The 19,684-nt window shown below is 39.9% G+C and overlaps 1 protein-coding gene across 2 annotated transcripts in view; it reads right to left on the bottom strand.

Moving 5' to 3' along the window:
* Window positions 1–19,684, bottom strand: part of NEK3 (NIMA related kinase 3) — a 29,695-nt gene that overhangs the window by 5,154 nt on the left and 4,857 nt on the right. Inside the window, exons 4-14 of one of the 2 annotated variants that reach the window (XM_084617726.1) lie at window positions 19,515–19,612; window positions 16,089–16,172; window positions 14,574–14,641; window positions 14,369–14,455; window positions 8,225–8,279; window positions 6,177–6,377; window positions 5,431–5,500; window positions 4,605–4,642; window positions 3,471–3,573; window positions 2,898–3,050; window positions 1,481–1,615 (exon numbers count right to left, since the gene is read on the bottom strand). In XM_084617726.1, coding sequence (XP_084473852.1) covers window positions 1,481–1,615; window positions 2,898–3,050; window positions 3,471–3,573; window positions 4,605–4,642; window positions 5,431–5,500; window positions 6,177–6,377; window positions 8,225–8,279; window positions 14,369–14,455; window positions 14,574–14,641; window positions 16,089–16,172; window positions 19,515–19,612 — 1,092 coding nt within the window. The remainder of the gene's footprint in view (window positions 1–1,480; window positions 1,616–2,897; window positions 3,051–3,470; window positions 3,574–4,604; window positions 4,643–5,430; window positions 5,501–6,176; window positions 6,378–8,224; window positions 8,280–14,368; window positions 14,456–14,573; window positions 14,642–16,088; window positions 16,173–19,514; window positions 19,613–19,684) is intronic. The other variant, XM_084617727.1, reaches the window with a different exon arrangement.

Below are 19,684 nucleotides of genomic sequence, written 5' to 3'. Positions count from 1 at the left end.
TCAAAGAACCTTTTTGTACTGGGTGAATTTCATCTTATGTATTTGTAGGGCTACACACATCCTAAGAGAGAGTACACATTCTGCCAAAATCAGGCTCCATGGTCCAACAACTCTTTTGTTTCTCAGGCAAATTAGCCTGTCTGAATTTAGCTCTCTCACTGCTACCATATGAAAAATCAACCAACATCAGCACATTCATAGATTTTAAGGAGACAGGAGACCATTATGATCATCTAGTCTGACACCCCACATAACACAGGCCAAAAATTTCACCCATCAAATCATGTATCTAGCTCAGAGTTTGTGGCTGAGCTAGAACATATATTTTAGAAAATCATCCAATCTTTATTTAAAGAGTTCAAGTGATGGAAAATACACCAAATCCCGAGGCAAGCTGTTCCAATGACTACTTACTCTCACTGTTAATGTGTACTTTATTTTGTCTGAATTTGTTTAACTTCAACTTCCAGCCATTGGATCGCATTGTCCCTTTATCTGTTAAGGAACACTCTGCTATCAGAAATTTTTTCCCCCATGTAGTACTCATAGACCTCTTAACATTCTCTTTGGTAAGCTGAATAAATTGAGCTTCTTAAGTCTTTCACTGTAAGGCAGGTTTTCCCAAACTCAAATCATACTTGTAACTTTTTCCTTAACCCTTTCTTCAGTTTTTAAATGTGGACAAGCAAAGAAAGTATAAAGTCAAATCATAAACTGGACTCAAAGAAACACATTCTCCTGTGCCCACAGCATCAGCACAGGCTGTTACACTCTTTGTTAAATGAGTAGTTAAACAAGCTAATAAAGCAGTCTGTAAAAGAATGCAGGGTAGAATCAGAATCTGGCACCTGGTCTACACCTAAAAATTAGATCAACCTAGCTACATTTCTCAGGGCTGTGAAAAATTTCAAGCCCTGTGTGACATAGCTAAGTCAGCCTAACCACTATTGTAGATGCAGCTGGGTCAACGGAAGAATTCTTCTGTCGACCTACCTACCTACCATCTCTCAAGGTTGTGGATTTACTAGAGCAACAGAAATACCCTATCATTGTAGCGAATGTCTACACTACAGCAGCGTAGGTGCAGCACTGTAGTGCTTGTAGTGTAGACATACCCTGGGGCCATGGCTTCCCAAAGCTCTGCCACTTGTACTAAAGCAGCAGCAAATTTGCTAGAAGAAATTCTTTTTTATCTTACTCTTTCAGCATCCTGCCTTCCAGAAGGCTGCCATGGACATGGCCACCAAAAGCGGTAGGTGAAAGTGTGGGGTCAAGAGATTACATACAGACTTGCAGCTGTGTGGTAAAATTTCTCTCATTTGTTTTTAATAGTCTAACTTTTGTTTAATAAAATTATTATAAAATAAATCTGCTGTGATTTTGAAAGTCAAACATATAAATAATACTATATAATGAAAAACTTTGTTCACTGTGGATCTGATTTTCAGAATGTGAGTTTGCCTGTAGACTCAGGATTTACCTGGTTTATAGATAGTGTAGGTTTTAAATGCTAAGCTGATATCAGCATTCTTGAGAATATTCATCAAGGTGTGAGGAGTTTCTTTGATCCACTGCTTACGTGGCTTATCTTCACTGTATTTTATAACACAGCCACCTAGTAAAAACATCATTAGTATGTTTCAGGGTATGATTTGCTATCTACATAAGATATCTCTATAATTCATTTTATTAATGGTATCTACTAGAGAAATAACAGAGAGGTGTGATCTGGAGGTTTGAGCTTATAGCATTATTGCCCAGCTGCCCAGACACATAGTCCTTTAGTTGGTGAACTGATGCTGATTATGTTAGCACTAGAGCAGAATGAGGGTACTGAAGGCAGCAAGAGATTCTGGATTCTGTTAGGAAGCCAGGACCAAGTGTAGAGGCATAACACCTCTGCCTGGATATCATATGCCTCTATGAATCTCATAGGATAGAGCCCGGGGGGCCAGTTCTGCAGAAGAAAAACTCACTCCTATAGCGGAAATCAAGGGAAATGCACGAGTCCAAACATGTTTAGTTTCCATTCCATGGCCTGGTGTATCATCTGCCCCCCCAACTTCTGGAATTTTCTGACCATTAATATTTTGATTTTGTAACCAAATGCTAATGCTAGTTTTCACATTTATTTATAATATATATTTATCCCATCATAATAATTATAGTCCTATAAGCATGAACAAGGCATCCATTACTGCAGTATGTGGGTGCACTGTACAAGGTAAAATCTGCACATTTTTCAGTAAAGGATCTGTGCTGAACTGTTCCTATTGAGAGTTGTTATCACAGCAGGACATAGAAAAAGAGTCTCTGAGACACAGTAATTAGATCCTAGGCCATTTAAGCCTTTGTCAATGGTAATCAGCACTTGAATGACCTGCACGTTAGTTGAAAACTGCGCAGAAGCTGAAGCACAAATGTGATATGCTCCCACCAGCCTGCTCTACTCAAAAGATGGGAAGCTGAATTCTGCATCAACTGAATCTTACAAGTAGCTCTCACGGTTAGCTCAATGTAGAGCACGTTAAAGTGATTTAGCCTCATGTAACAGGGACATAACTGTGATAAAGGCACAATCTCTTGGTCAGACAGAGATGACGACCATTTTGCTGTCAACACTGCTTTTATCACTTGTGGCTCTTTACCACACTGCTGGCATCTAACTCAGACTTTTAAAATCACACCTTAAAAATCAGACACCTATTCTCTTCTGCATTGTTTACTTCTTCAAACCCTTATTGGTATGGTGGTTTTTGTCATTATTAGATATCCCTTGCATAGTGCTGTCATTTTCTAAAAAAATCATTTTTTTACAACACCATTAAGAAGCCTGCACATTTCTTGTATGAAAAAGAAATAAAAGTCAACTGTAAATACATTTAGTCTGATCTTACTTTTATCCTCTTCAGCTGTAAAACTGGAAGAAAGCAAGGATGCATTTTCCAGGACATTTACCACTGTATTGGACACTCCCCTTTCCCAATGTCTTCTGTGGGGACTTGGCGAATTTGCATTCTTTGGGGGCACTTCACAGTTTTCTGATGAAACTGCCATGAAAAAGAAAGCTGATTACTAGCTTCTAACACATTTCTATGCTCAAACAAAATATTATAATGAGCAATAAAGTACTCTAGCAACACTGAGATTGGACACTATGGGTCACAATGTGGACTTAATGGAAGTGGGTGTAACTCCAGTTTGGTCTCATGTGTTAGTTTATTTTTATTACATCAAATGTTTTCAAAGAACCTGCTTTTCTAACATGGTGGGCAAGACTTTAATCTGAAATATACAATAATCATCCCTGTATATCAAAAAGTTTGCATGCAAGTGTACTGGCACCTTTTTCTGTAATTACAATGTTGTGTACTCCACATATTTAAGTTAAAGATTTAGCTGTCTGTACAGCAGATCAGCATCACTATAAAGAGGAGAACTCGTAAGCCTTAGAAATCAATGTACATTACCCTCTTCACCAGCTCCCCTTTGCTTCAGTGTCCTCTCACTCAAGTGCTTGGTAATGTTCTCTAGTTCTGAATTGCTACCTGCACTACTTTGATCTTCATGGTGCTTTAAAAGGCACAAGGACAGCATTAATCATTACTTGTATTGTTAAAGCAATTAAACAATAATCCTTACAAGTCTTTTTTTGGTACATTTTGAACAAAAATACTAGTCAAGAATTTTAAAGTTAATACCACTGAAACCAAACCAGCAATTGCACTGCACTTCCTATACCCCATTTCATACTGTATGTCCCTTCTTGACAGAGAGTCTGAATTTCTGACACTAAGCATAAGTTTAATTACATAAGGCTATGCATCTTTTAATTTTTTTAAGCAGAAGCAATATAATGGAGAATGAATAGGTGGAGCCGGATTGGATGAATGAATAGGAATTGAGCTGGAGAAGAACAAGGTACACCCAAACAGGAAGCTCCCAGATTGACAGGTCCATTAAGAAACTCAGCCAAGGAAAGGAAATAAGCGCTATTGGCAACATGTCTCTTTTCTATTTTGAAAAATAGAGTCACTGGGCATAGTGTAAGCTCTGCTAAAATTTGCTCAGAAGTGATCTTTCAGTCATTTATGACTTTAATTTAAATTAATTACCCCTCACCCCAAATCAAGCATGGGCACTAGTTCCCAGAGAGGACTATGTCCAAGCTAAACTGTTTTTGCTGTGGCTTGTTCAGTGTTTTTGTTTTTAAAGCAAATGGACATGTGTATTTTTATCCACTCTCCCATAACTCAAACAACTGGAGGGATTTTTGCTAAAACATAAAACAAAATCCACCACTGGGCAGGGACTAAACATGGAAAACGCAAGACCCTAAGCCAAAATTTCAGAAAGCCATAAGGATATGAAGCTGAGATTATATCAGAAAATGTTGCAATTTTAACTGTAGCAGATGTGGACAGTACATACTATAATAGATATGCGGGTGACATGTTTATATGAATACCACTACAATTCACTCCACTGCTGATCTAGCAACCTATGGATTATTAATGAATACAGTAACTGGTCTGCAACAACAATTTGCTATAAGTTATTTTAAAAAATAGGGATTATATTTTTATTCATATTTGAGTACTTACCCCATTATTAGAACGTCCACCTGTTCTGACAGCACCTGCTAAATTAATGACAGGTTTCAGAGTAACAGCCGTGTTAACGGACATGTTCAAAAATTAAATCCACATTTGAGGTAAGCAGCTGGAGTAAAGTGGTGCTCATGAAGGTAAGAAATTACCACCACCAAGCCAGACATTTTGAAGGAAAATTCTGTGAAAGCTTCTTCACTGCTCTGCCAATATACCTCAGTCCCATCTTGAGAAACTTCTGCTATTTAAGTCCCCTGAACCTCTCTGTGGAAAAAAGGAACTGTTGATTGTCTGTGATTATGCACGGGGTTTGAGCAGTGGGTAAATATCCCTAAGGGAAAGGAAAAAAACAAACAAACAAACCACACACAGGGTTTAAACTAAGAAGGTATGCCAATAGGACAATTTATATGCCTGAAGTTATGCACATGAGCAGAAGGCCCTCATTGAACTGGAGCCTCAAACCAGACAGTGATACTTTTACCCTTAAATTTATCACACAAAAGTAGAGTACTGCTTACAAATAAAATATGTGGCACATAAATTTTTCCTTCTTGTGCTAAAAGATATCAGATAAATTTGTTCCTTATGGTAAAGGATAAAATTGTAGTTTGCAAAAATCAAAATGCCTGCTAAACTCTGGAAAGCTGAACTGTATAGCACCCTAACAGGTTCAAGATTCCACATTTAAAAATAATCTCAACTTTATTCTAAAACACAAAACTGACATATGTTCTTTAATGTTAGATTCTAAGATACTGCATTTCATAAAAATGTATCAAAATAAGTCATTTATAAAATCATTCTAACAAAAAATTACCTTTTGTTCCTCCTAAATCACCTTTGTGTTTCTTTGTCTCCTTTAATATTTGTTCAAACTCAGCTGTCATCTGGAAATCGTACACAAAGATTCTATGTAGTGCGTGCATATTTTAATTTTTTTTCAGATTACTCAAATTGTGTGTTAAAAATATAGGCTAATCAACAGGAACAAAAGCACCTTCTAGTTAGCAATAACTACCCACTACTGATTAAATTATAAATTAACACCAGTGTGGTTTTTTATTTTAAAAATCCCTCATCAAAACTCCACTTTTCTGAGAAGACTATACGTGTGTAGGGTTCTGCAGTTTTGTATTGGTTCCATCACCTGGTCATTTTGGCCCAGACCCTCAAATGTATTTAGGAGCCTAACTCCACTTGATTTCAGTGGGAGTTAGGTGCCTAAATACTTTGAGGATCTGTGCCTTTGTGCTTTCTGAATCTGTCAACTTCGTCAGTTTCCTAGACTGTAAACTCCTCTGGACAGATACAGATTTTGTATAATCCTAACCACATCACCACAATTCAACATAAGAACAGCAACTACCCTACAGTAATAATTCTGATTTGTAAACCTGTATTAACATAGGATGGTGACTAATTTTTAACAGTCTTTAAGTAGGTCCCCAAATAGTAGTTTTTCAGTAACAAAGACATGGCAATATAGGTATTTGAGTTAGCCTCTAAAATGTTGCACTACTTTTAAATTCTGTTAATTGGAGACAAAATAAAAGTACACTATACCTCTGCTGGCAAACAATTTTTGATAAGTTTTGCTAAGCAGCCTCTTGCAAGAATAGTACTGGCGGATGGCCGGTTCTTGGGATTTCTCTTAAACATCTGTTTTATTAAATAATGAAGTTCGTAGGAGTAATGAGATGGAAGTGGATTGTAGGATCCTTTACATATATTAAGGATGAGATGTTTCCAGCTACTGGCTTGAAACTAAATTTGAAAGAAATTAATTTTAAAGCCTTGAAAGCAAATATGAAAGGAAAGAAAAGCTGACATAAGGTAAGAGCAATGTTAACGTTTAATTATTTCTACAATAATGCATATTGTGTAACTGTATGCTATCTGTTCAGCCAACGAGTTTTGAAAACCTCAGGTCTCTACTGCAACTAGGGCAAGTATTTACCTTCCTGCCTTTTGTCACTTAAACAGTCACGAACACTGTTTTTGATAGTTAGCCAGTCAGTACTACCTTTGTAAGTAGTATTTCTAGTAATGATGTAATAGTGACAGTTTATTCTTGACACTGTAACTGTAAACATGGACATAAAGCCTTCTAGACATGAAACTTCAAGGAATAACAATATTTTGGGAGAACTTGTGGCACCTTAGAGACTAACAATTAACTTAGGCTTGAATAAAGACTGGGAGTGGATGCGTCATTACACAAAGTAAAACCATTTCCCCCATGTTTATTCCCCCCCACTGTTCTTCAGACGTTCTTGTCAACTGCTGGAAATGGCCCACCTTGATTACCACTACAAAAGATTCCACCCACCCCCCGCCCCCCTGCTGGTAATAGCTCACCTTACCTGATCACTCTCCTTACAGTGTGTATAGTAACACCCACTGTTTCATGTTCTCTGTGTATATAAATCTCCCCACTGTATTTTCCACTGAATGCATCTGATGAAGTGAGCTGTAGCTCACGAAAGTTTATGCTCAAATAAATTTGTTAGTCTCTAAGGTGCCACAAGTACTCCTTTTCTTTTTGCGGATACAGACTAAGACGGCTGCTACTCTGAAACCTAAGAAAAGGATAGTGGTCGGGGAGGCATAGCTCAGTGGTTTGAGCATTGGCCTGCTAAACCCAGGGTTGTGAGTTCAATCCTTGAGGGGGCCATTTAGGGATCTGGGGCAAAAATTGGGGATTGGTCCTGCTTTGAGGAGGTTGGACTAGATGACCTCCTGAGGTCCCTTCCAACCCTGATATTCTATGATTCTAAGGATAGGTGATAAAACAGAAAATATCATAATGCCATTATGTAAATCCACAATATGCTCACACCTTGAATACTGCATGCAGTTCTGGTCACCCCATCTCAAAAAAGTTGTATTAGAATTGAAAAAAAATGCAGAGAAGGGCAATGGAAATAATCAGGAGTATGGAACAACTTCCATATGAGGAGAGACTAAAAAAAACTGACTGTTCATCATAAAAAAGAGACAACTAAGGAGGGATATGATAAGAGGTCTATAAAATCACAAATGGTACAGACAAAGTGAATATTTACCCCTTCACATAATGTAAGAACTAGAGGGAACCCGGTGAAATTAATAGGGAGCAAGTTTAAAACAAACAAAAGAAACACTTCTTCACACAACGCACAGCTGATCTGTGGAACTCATTGCCACAGGATGTTGTGAAGACCAAAAGTATAACTGGGTTTAAAAAAGAATTAGCTGAGATTGGATGACAGGGATGGATCACTTGAAACTTCCCTATTCTGTTCGTTCCCTCTAAAGCATCTGGCAAACTCCACTGTGAGAAGACAGGATACTGGGCTAGATGGACCATTGATCTTAACTTCTATCGCCATTCTTATGCGGTGAGTGTTTTGTTAAATATATATTAATTTTCTACTTGTTGTCTGTCATAATCAGTTTTTTAAAATGGAATAAAACTCAATGAGAAGAAAACACTTAGAAAACCTATATGCGTAATTACCAGTTAATCCATCCAACTTAATCTAACTGCTAATGAAGTTTCAGAGTTCATTAGTACTTGAAAGTTTATATAACAAAATTAGAATTGTTTTGATACAAATAAGCACACTTACCGGATGTTTAAGAGCACAGAGCTCATATAAAATGCATCCCAGGGACCATATATCACTAGAAATATATATATATATATATATATAAAAAAAAAGTCAAAATAAGTAGTTAACCAACAATTAACATCTGCTAAATGTGACATTGAATTGTAATTGTTCAACTGTTCAACTATATGCAAATAAAAAAAATACATTTAACTTAAGATGAACAGAAATATTCACAGAATATAATATGATACAAAACTGTGTGCTTGACCCTAACAGCATCCCAGTACAAGAGGGCTAGGTGCTCTCAGATATCTGGTACAGGTTTCAGCTGACTTAACCAGTTCAGTGTACCCCCAATTTATTAATGTCAAACTGTATCTGATGTGTGTCACCTAAGGTATCAATGGAAAACTAACAACACACTGATAATATTCTTGTGGGATGTATGTACGGTAAACACCCAAGGGACATTACAAATGTGAAGGAAACATGGAACTCAAATGTATTTACCAGGCAAATCTGGGGAGGGGGTAAACAGGTTACTCCCAGACAAAGGACAAGCCAGGTGTCATCCACGTCAATTAGCAATCATATGTCAAGTGGCCATTCATTTGCATGGGGAAGGTAGAAACAGATCTATTTGCATTTTAGCAAATACCAGAAGGGGAAGAAACCAGCATGAAACTTCCTTCAACAGCAGACTTCATGTCTTCTTCCTCACAGCTTGAATGAATTTTATTTGGGGGGAGGCAGGAACTTTCACAAGAATCTATGTCAAAGGTTCACTGGATTATAAGAGAGAGTGGAAAAGAATTCCAAGTTATCTTTCACCTAAGACGACAAAGGAACTGAGCACTTTGACTTTGCAGAGAGATCCTGATCGAGGATGTTGGGGAGAGGGAGAGCCATATTGCTGGAAGGAGGTGTGGTAAGAATCTTGCCTTGAACTAAGACCACAGTTTTGTTGTCTTAGTCTTTAGCAAGAGTTTTTCACGGTTATTTGCTTGTAACCATTCCTAACACTATGCTTTACATTTTAACTCACTTAAAATCCTATCTCCTTTTGTTAATAAATTTGTTTTACTTTTAATCTAAACCAACCCAGCTCTGTGTTTGAATTAAAGTGACTGTTAACACCAGTTAAAGTGACAAGCTGTGCATTTTGTCTCTTTAGAGGAGCAAACGAACCTTATTATTCCTCTGAATGGTTCCGGAAAGGGCTGGACTTTGCCAAGCACATGGTTTTGGGAAAATCTGAGACTCAATGTGTTGGAGTCACCTGGTTAGTAGTAACCAAGGTTGATGGATACCAGAGTGGGGCTGGGATGTAACAAGCAGACTACTGGAATTAGAATGCTGAGCCAGAGCTGCTTAACACAAAGCCACACTGTACATTTGTCTGCCGGCTGTCAGTGTCCAGGCGGTGAGCTACAGCAGCGGAGAATTTAAGGCAACCAGAATTTCAGGGCAGGCAGTGAGACAACCACTCACTAGTCTGGACTGCCTTGTCCCAGAATAAGACTGTGTGTTTATCTTTTTAGGTAATGAGAGTAAAGGCTCTTGCTTACCCTATCTGATCAGGAAACAGACCAAGAAAACTCATCGATAAGTAGTGGAAGCCAATCTACAGTGGAAGTTCTCTTTTTGTCAGTAGCATTTCTCCTGACTGACGTAGTGCAGCAAAATTACTCATGCTCATTGCAGCACACACGCTGCAGCCAGCATAGGCAGGCACTCTCCAACCAGGCTGTTTCATAATACATCAGCCATTTGCAGCATTGCCAACTGTCACAAGTAGCAATTCTGACCACTACCGGAGCTTATCTCAGGAGAGCGTAAATCCCCCTTTAATTGGCTGCCTTCCCCATTTTCCCATCTCCTGGGGAAGAGCACCCAGTGAGGGTTCCTTTAGGAAACATGCAGAGTTCTCCCATCAAGAAGGCAACAATTGACACCATTCTCACAGGGGGAGGAGGGAGGAGCAGATAGAGCCCAGAGGCTCAAGACAGTTCTGCTTCCCCCTCCCTCATGTGAAAAATAGATCCATCTGCTCTCTGTTCTTGACATGGGAAAAGAGATGGAAAGAACCATGGAGCTGCACCCCCCAAGCCTGGCAGAGGGGGGCTAAAAAAATCTTGGAGCTGTAGGAGGAGCAGAGATGCAATGACAGGCAAATGGCAGATGTCATAGAATCATAGAATATCAGGGTTGGAAGGGACCCCAGAAGGTCATCTAGTCCAACCCCCTGCTCGAAGCAGGACCAATTCCCAGTTAAATCATCCCAGCCAGGGCTTTGTCAAGCCTGACCTTAAAAACCTCTAAGGAAGGAGATTCTACCACCTCCCTAGGTAACGCATTCCAGTGTTTCACCACCCTCTTAGTGAAAAAGTTTTTCCTAATATCCAATCTAAACCTCCCCCACTGCAACTTGAGACCATTACTCCTCGTTCTGTCATCTGCTACCATTGAGAACAGTCTAGAGCCATCCTCTTTGGAACCCCCTTTCAGGTAGTTAGTTGAAAGCAGCTATCAAATCCCCCCTCATTCTTCTCTTCTGCAGGCTAAACAATCCCAGCTCCCTCAGCCTCTCCTTATAACTCATGTGTTCCAGTCCCCTAATCATTTTTGTTGCCCTTCGCTGGACTCTCTCCAATTTATCCACATCATTCTTGCAGTGTGGGGCCCAAAACTGGACACAGTACTCCAGATGAGGCCTCACCAATGTCGAATAGAGGGGGACGATCACGTCCCTCAATCTGCCCGCTATGCCCCTACTTATACATCCCAAAATGCCATTGGCCTTCTTGGCAACAAGGGCACACTGCTGACTCATATCCAGCTTCTCATCCACTGTCACCCCTAGGTCCTTTTCCGCAGAACTGCTGCCTAGCCATTCGGTCCCTAGTCTATAGCTGTGCATTGGGTTCTTCCGTCCTAAGTGCAGGACCCTACACTTATCCTTATTGAACCTCATCAGATTTCTTTTGGCCCAATCCTCCAATTTGTCTAGGTCCTTCTGTATCCTATCCCTCCCCTCCAGCGTATCTACCACTCCTCCCAGTTTAGTATCATCCACAAATTTGCTGAGAGTGCAATCCACACCATCCTCCAGATCATTTATGAAGATATTGAACAAAACCGGCCCCAGGACCGACCCTTGGGGCACTCCACTTGATACCGGCTGCCAACTAGACATGGAGCCATTGATCACTACCCGTTGAGCCCGACAATCTAGCCAGCTTTCTACCCACCTTATAGTGCATTCATCCAGCCCATACTTCTTTAACTTGCTGACAAGAATACTGTGGGAGACCGTGTCAAAAGCTTTGCTAAAGTCAAGAAACAATACATCCACTGCTTTCCCTTCATCCACAGAACCAGTAATCTCATCATAAAAGGCGATTAGATTAGTCAGGCATGACCTTCCCTTGGTGAATCCATGCTGGCTGTTCCTGATCACTTTCTTCTCATGCAAGTGCTTCAGAATTGATTCTTTGAGGACCTGCTCCATGATTTTTCCAGGGACTGAGGTGAGGCTGACTGGCCTGTAGGTCCCAGGATCCTCCTTCTTCCCTTTTTTAAAGATTGGCACTACATTAGCCTTTTTCCAGTCATCCGGGACTTCCCCCGTTCGCCACGAGTTTTCAAAGATAATGGCCAATGGCTCTGCAATCACAGCCGCCAATTCCTTCAGCACTCTCGGATGCAACTCGTCCGGCCCCATGGACTTGTGCACGTCCAGCTTTTCTAAATAGTCCCTAACCACCGCTATCTCCACAGAGGGCTGGCCATCTCTTCCCCATTTTGTGATGCCCAGCGCAGCAGTCTGGGAGCTGACCTTGTTAGTGAAAACAGAGGCAAAAAAAGCATTGAGTACATTAGCTTTTTCCACATCCTCTGTCACTAGGTTGCCTCCCTCATTCAGTAAGGGGCCCACACATTCCTTGGCTTTCTTCTTGTTGCCAACATACCTGAAGAAACCCTTCTTGTTACTCTTGACATCTCTGGCTAGCTGCAGCTCCAGGTGCGATTTGGCCCTCCTGATATCATTCCTACATGCCCAAGCAATATTTTTATACTCTTCCCTGGTCATATGTCCAACCTTACACTTCTTGTAAGCTTCTTTTTTATGTTTAAGGTCCGCTAGGATTTCACTATTAAGCCAAGCTGGTCGCCTGCCATATTTACTATTCTTTCGACTCATCGGGATAGTTTGTCCTTGTAACCTCAACAGGGATTCCTTGAAATACAGCCAGCTCTCCTGGACTCCTTTCCCCTTCAAGTTAGTCTCTCAGGGGATCCTGGACATCCGTTCCCTGAGGGAGTCGAAGTCTGCTTTCCTGAAGTCCAGGGTCCGTATCCTGCTGCTTACCTTTCTTCCCTGCGTCAGGATCCTGAACTCAACCAACTCATGGTCACTGCCTCCCAGATTCCCATCCACTTTTGCTTCCCCCACTAATTCTACCCGGTTTGTGAGCAGCAGGTCAAGAAAAGCGCCCCCCGTAGTTGGCTCCTCTAGCACTTGCGCCAGGAAATTGTCCCCTATGCTTTCCAAAAACTTCCTGGATTGTCTATGCACCGCTGTATTGCTCTCCCAGCAGATATCAGGAAAATTAAAGTCACCCATGAGAATCAGGGCATGCGATCTGGTAGCTTCCGCGAGCTGCCGGAAGAAAGCCTCATCTACCTCATCCCCCTGGTCCGGTGGTCTATAGCAGACTCCCACCACTACATCACTCTTGTTGCACACACTTCTAAACTTAATCCAGAGACACTCAGGTTTTTCTGCAGTTTCGTACCGGAGCTCTGAGCAGTCATACTGCTCTCTTACATACAGTGCTACTCCCCCACCTTTTCTGCCCTGCCTGTCCTTCCTGAACAGTTTATAACCATCCATGACAGTACTCCAGTCATGTGAGTTATCCCACCAAGTCTCTGTTATTCCGATCACGTCATAGTTCCTTGACATCACCAGGCCCTCCAGTTCTCCCTGCTTGTTTCCAAGGCTTTGTGCATTTGTATATAAGCACTTGAGATAACCTGTTGATCGCCCCTCATTCCCAGTATGAGGCAGGAGCCCTCCCCTCACAGACATTCCTGCCTGTGCTTCCTCCCGGTATCCCGCTTTCCCACTTACCTCAGGGCTTTGGTCTCCTTCCCCCGGTGAACCTAGATGTCTGATCTGAAGAACTAAAGCTGATGTGACGACTAGGGACTACAGTAGAACCTCAGGAGTTACAAACACCTTGGGAATGGAGGTTGTCCGTAACTCTGAACAAAACATTACAGACTTCATCCACTGTGGGAGGGATGTCAGGGATCCAGGCGGGGCAGAGTCAGGGCTTCTGACCCTTGGGAGCACCAGGGCTCGGGGCTTCAGCCCCGTGGATCCACTCCCGGTTTCAGCCTCGCAGGGAGCACTGGGGCTTGGGGGCTTCAGCCCTGTGGTTCTGTTCCCAGCTTCTGCCCCGGGGGGGCAGGTGCTGGGGCTCTCGCTATGAGGGGAGTGCTGGTTCTGGGACGGGTTTTTGTGTCTCCACAGCTGTCTGATTACTTCTGGTTCTAGAGGGTGTCCAGTTGACAGGTAAGTCCGGAACTCTGGTGTTATATTTGAGGTTCTACTGTACATAATTAATTACTGGGCTGCGGGACAGGTAGATGTGCCCCCCCCCCAATCCCAAGGTGGGAAACAGATTAAAATGTGCGTGTTTGTGTAAAAACTGGAATCTCTGCACATCAGTCAACCAGTGAGAGCTCCTGGAATGGGCAAGGATGAATCTGGAAGAGCTGGTAACACTAATTGCCACACACTCACAATGGGGGTGGGCTGGAGGAGTTCAAAAATCAAAAGACAGACTGAGAAACACAATCTCATCTTTAAAACAAATTCTTATAATCTGGGGGGGTCTGACTCATGATCTTTGAACTTTTGGGTTTGACAGTACAGCATTTGAAGCTATTCAAGTAAGGAGTAACCTAGGCCTTCCCATCTGAAAACTGAGATAATCACCTCCAAAATACTCCCAAACTCCACAAGAACAAGCTCTAAACCAGAGTCTTCCTTATACATGGATCGGTCACCAAGCCAATCTGTAGCACAAGTATTAAATAATATATTACAATAATGCATTGTCTTTTGATCACTGATTAAGTGCCTACCTTTTGTTGTTGTACGGCATGTTCTCCCATATTTCTGGAGGTACGTAATAAGGAGTTCCCACGTATGTACAAGCATATGCCATTGGACTTGCCAAACAAAAAAGAAAAGCCATATGAAAAGCGATAACATAAGCTGTCTGTAATATTTAAGCAATGGTAACAAATATAGTTTAGATCACTGAATCCAGGGGCAATATCTACATACTTTGTAAGAAGACGTGCAGATCCAAAATCTCCCAATTTTACTTTTCCATTTTGAGTGAGAAAAATATTCTGCATTGCAAAAAAAAAGGGAGTAAGAATTAATGTACTTAAAAATTGTTTTCTAACAAATGTTTCTGCATTGCAACTATATAGATAATATGGTGATGGACACTTCAGAAAGGCTACAGATAGAGGTTTTATCTTCACTGTACCAAAATGAATCCTCATATTCCCCCTGCAAGGAAGGTAAGAACTATCCTTAATCTACAGGGGAAATTGAAAGGTTAAGTAGCTTGCCCAGGCCAGAGTCAGTAGCACAGGAAGAATTAGAGTTCAGGAATTCTGCATCCCAGTTCTGTACTCAAACCACTATCCCACACCTCTTTCCGAGTTGCTAACTTCCCTTTAGAGAGTAGGGTAATCATAGAATCATAGCACTGGAAGGGACCTCGAAGGGACCTCTAGTCCAGTCCCCTGCACTCATGGCAGGACTATCCCTGACAGGTGCTTGCCTAACCTACTCTAAAAATCTCCAATGATGGAGACTCCACAACCTCCCAAGGCAATTTATTCCAGGGCTTAACCACCATGATGAATTTTTTCCTAATGTAGAACCTAAATCTCCCTTGCTGCAATTTAAACCCATTGCTTCTTGTCCTATACTCAGAGATTAAGAAGGACAATTTTTCTTCCTCCTCCATGCAACAACCTTTTATGTACTTGAAAACTGTTATCATGTCCCCTCTCAGTCTTCTCTTCTCCAGACTAAACAAACCCAGTTTTTTCAATCTTCCCTCGTAGGTCATGTTTTCTAGATCTTTAATCATTTTTGTTGCTCTTCTTTGGACTTTCTCCAATTTGTCCACATCTTTCCTGAAATGTGGCACCCAGAACTGGACACAATACTCCAGTTGAGGCCTAATCAGTGCGGAAGAATTACTTCTCATGACTGGCTTACAACATTCCTGCTAATACATCCCAGAATGATGTTCGCTTTTTTTGCAACAGTGTTAACACTGTTGATTCATATTTAGCTTGTGGTCCACTATGATCCACAGATCCCTTTCCACAGTACTCCTTCCTAGGCAGAACTGACCCCTGCGGGACCCCACTCATTATGTCCTTCCAGCATGACTGTGAACCACTGATAACTACACTCTGGGAACAGTTTTCAGAGAAGATGAAACACAGAAGATGAAAGGCAAGATATGTATAATGTTTGTCATTTCAGCCCCTCCATTTTTATGCCTTCCCTTAAATTTAAATTGTCTACAGCTAGCCACAAGTAAGTTGCTATCATCAAGGATTCGGGAATAGAAGCAAAATGATAGATATTAAGACTGCAGCTACTTTGAGACCACACTTTCATTTAAATGAGTTATAATCCTGATAGTTCGATTAATCTAATACTCATGCTGGGATAAAGAATTTAAAATGAACACAGCACTCAGGGAATTAGACTATCCCAAGCGGAAGAGGGCTGTTGGCAACTTGTAATAACAGCTATTCCAATCACCTTGGATTTGATATCTCTATGCAACACACGTCTGTCGTGAATGTGCTTCACTCCCAGGCACATCTGTACAAACCAGTGAAGTATCTGAAAAAAGTGACGAAAAAGTTATGACAATACAAATGCGTGTTATTCAAACTTTATTGGTGGAACGAAAAATGATAAGACAGAGCAAAGAACAAACAAGTGAACAGTGTCGACAACCTCCCAAGATGGGAATTAAAAGTAAATCAGGCATAAATTTAAGGTGACTTCTAGGGCTGTTGATTAATCGCAGTTAACTCAAAAAAATTAAATCGCAATTAAAAAAATTATTTGCGATTAATCACACTTTTAATCTCACTGTTAAAACAATAGAATACCAATTGAAATTTATTAAATATTTTGGATTTTTTTCTACATTTTCAAATATATTGATTTCAATTACAACACAAAATATACGAAGTGTACAGTGCTCACTTTATATTATTTTTATTACAAATATTTGCACTGCAAAAGTGATAAACAAAAGAAATAGTAGTTTTCAATTCACCTTATATAAGTAGTGTAGTGCAATCTCTATCATGAAAGCTGAATTTACAAATCTCGATTTTTTTTTTTTGTTACATAACTGCACTCAAAAACAAAACAATGTAAAACTTCAGCGCCTACAAGCCCACTCACTCTTCTTGTTCAGCCAATTGCTCAGAAAAACAAGTTTGTTTACATTTACAGGAGATAATGCTGCCCGCTTCTTGTTTACAATGGTAACTGAAATAGAGAACAGGCGTTCTCTGGCACTGTTGTAGCCAGCGTCACAAGATATTTATGTGCCAGATGCACTAAAGAGTCATATGTCCCTTCATCCTTCCACCACCATTCCAGAGGACATATATCCATGCTGATGATGGGTTCTGCTCAATAACGATCCAAAGCGGTGCTGACGAACGCACGTTCATTTTCATTATCTGAGTCAGATGCCACGAGCAGAAGGTTGATTTTCTTTTTTGGTGGTTCGGGCTCTGAAGTTTCCACATTGGAGTGTTGCTCTTTTAACTCTTCTTGAAAGCATGTTCCATACCTCCTTCAAGATTTTGGAAGGCACTTCAGATTTAAACCTTGGGGCAAGTGCTGTAGCTATCTTTAGGAATCTCACATTGGTACCTTCTTTGTGTTTTGTCAGATCTTCAGTGAAAAAGTGTTCTTAAAACGAGCAACATGTGCTGGGTCATCATCCAAGACTGTTATAACATGAAATACATGGCAGAATGCGGGTAAAACAGAGCAGGAGACATACAATTCTCCCCCAAGAAGTTCAGTCACAAATTTAATGAATGCTTTTTTTTTTTAAACGAGCATTATCAGCATGGAAGCATGTCCTCTGGAATGAAGCAGCCAAAGCATGAAGGTGGCATATAAACATTTAGCATATCTGGCACGTAAATACCTTTCAATGCTGGCTACAAAAGTGTCATGCGAATGCCTGTTCTCACTTTCAGGTGACATTGTAAACAAGAAGCAGGCAGCATTATCTCCTGTAAATGTAAACAAACTTGTTTGTCTGAGCGATTGGCTAAACAAGAAGTAGAACTGAGCGGACTCGTAGGCACTCAAGTTTTACATTGTTTTGTTTTTTAGTTAAGTTATTTTTTGTACATAATTCTACATTTGTAAGTTCAACTTTCACAATAAAGAGATTGCATTACAGTACTTGTATTAGGTTAATTGAAAAATGCTATTTCTTTTGTTTTTTTACAGTGCTAATATTTGTAATCAACAATAATAATATAAAGTGAGCACTGTACACTTTGTATTCTGTGTTGTAATTGAAATCAATATATTTGAAAATGTAGAAAATATCCAAAAATATTTAAATAAATGGTATTCTATTTCTGGTTAATCGCGCAATTAATTTTTGTAATCACTTGACAGCTCTAGTGACCTCCCATTAGACCGCGTAAAGATTTAACTACTAAGATATGTGACATTTCAATATAGCAAGTAAAACACTCATTGCTAGTATAAAAAAAGCTGGACAGTCAAAAAACCCTGTTCCTTTAAGACATTTTACAGGCACTCTAATTATAATTGTATAGTTAAATTAGAATATTTAAACTAGACACAAACGTACTTTAAATGTACTTTGTAGAGCTCTTAGGGATGCTCAGCCAATCTAACTACTGAATTAGATAAACATTTCCTGACCCTCTAGTTTTAACTAAAAAGATGCCTCCAAAATGGAAAATATTAGTCATTATAAATAAACAAAGTGTAAACGAATTTGGGTGGGGGTTAAATATTTCTCTACTTTATATTAAGTTAGTATTTGACTCTGTGGATACCTCCACTTGTATCAAAGTGTTTCACTCACTGTTCATTTGCAATACAACCTCATAACTTTACTTCACGGTCCTTTAGATTCTATTTTAAAAACTCTTCATTAGATACTTGGAAGCAAAAATACAAATCTCACCATGTTTTACACAGTATGTATGTGGTCTGTGTACAATGTCTCTCAAATAACTCAGGTTTATCTTGTTATTACTGAAATTGCCCCAGCCTAACCATTGTTCAGACAGAAATAATGATGTCACACACACTGAAGAATTTCTTTGTTTAATTTCAAGCAGGGTTTTTTTGTAGGTTTTTGTATCTTTTAAATTTGTTTTATATGACATTGGCTGCTAGTAACCAAAACAGCCCTCAAAGATAGTTATTTCAGAAACAGCTAAAAAGATTATATCTACATATAACCTCAATCTTGAATAGATGGGGCCTGATTCACCAGGCCCTGCACTTTGTTTAGTCACTTACACTAGCATAAAGTGACTGTAAATCACTACCATTCTGATTTGGTAGCATTTTACATCCATTTTCACTGGTGCCAATGACTACAAGGTGCAAGGCAATGGAAAATGAGGCCTGAGAGATTTACTTCAGTAACAGGCTTCCCTAGTTTCAGAAATCTCAGGTACTTCTGAATTTAGATGTCTCCGTCTACCAGCAGGTAAATCACACATACATGTGATTTTACCTGAAATTGTCACTGCACTGCTGTTTATACATATAAACCATATAGATATATGCACACACATAAACAGCAGCACAGTGAATTTTCTTTTATATCAAACCATGAACTGCTACTCCTGAAAGTGATACTTTAACAATCAAGGTTGCCACACTTGGGGTAGGAGTTGTCTGACATGTTGCCATCACTCTCCAAAGTACCATGGTTAGTGCTGCTTTTTGGGGAGCAGCACCAGAGGAAAACAGTGGCATCACATACCTCACACAATACTAAGGAAGGGCATATTTCAAACACCCTTCAACTACCTGGCAGGTCAGTTATCTAACATCCTGCTCATTTTCAATATATATCATTTGATGATCATCAGTTCACATGAAAAAGTATTCTTATGTGGTTGCCTTTAATTTATTTCTTTTTCTTACCGTATCTTCAGGAAACAACTTTCCTCTTTGATATTTAATCTTTTGCATTAGATCTCCATCATCACAGTATTCCATCACTATATACAGATGTCCATCAGCTAAATTTTAGATAATTTAAGATTAATTAGTAATTTCATTAGCATGCTAAATGTATCATTGTTATTATATAG

The sequence above is a fragment of the Lepidochelys olivacea genome (assembly GCF_965140295.1).
Source record: "Lepidochelys olivacea isolate rLepOli2 genome assembly, chromosome: 1".
Classification (NCBI taxonomy): domain Eukaryota; kingdom Metazoa; phylum Chordata; order Testudines; family Cheloniidae; genus Lepidochelys; species Lepidochelys olivacea.
This window is presented reverse-complemented; position numbering and strand designations above follow the sequence as displayed.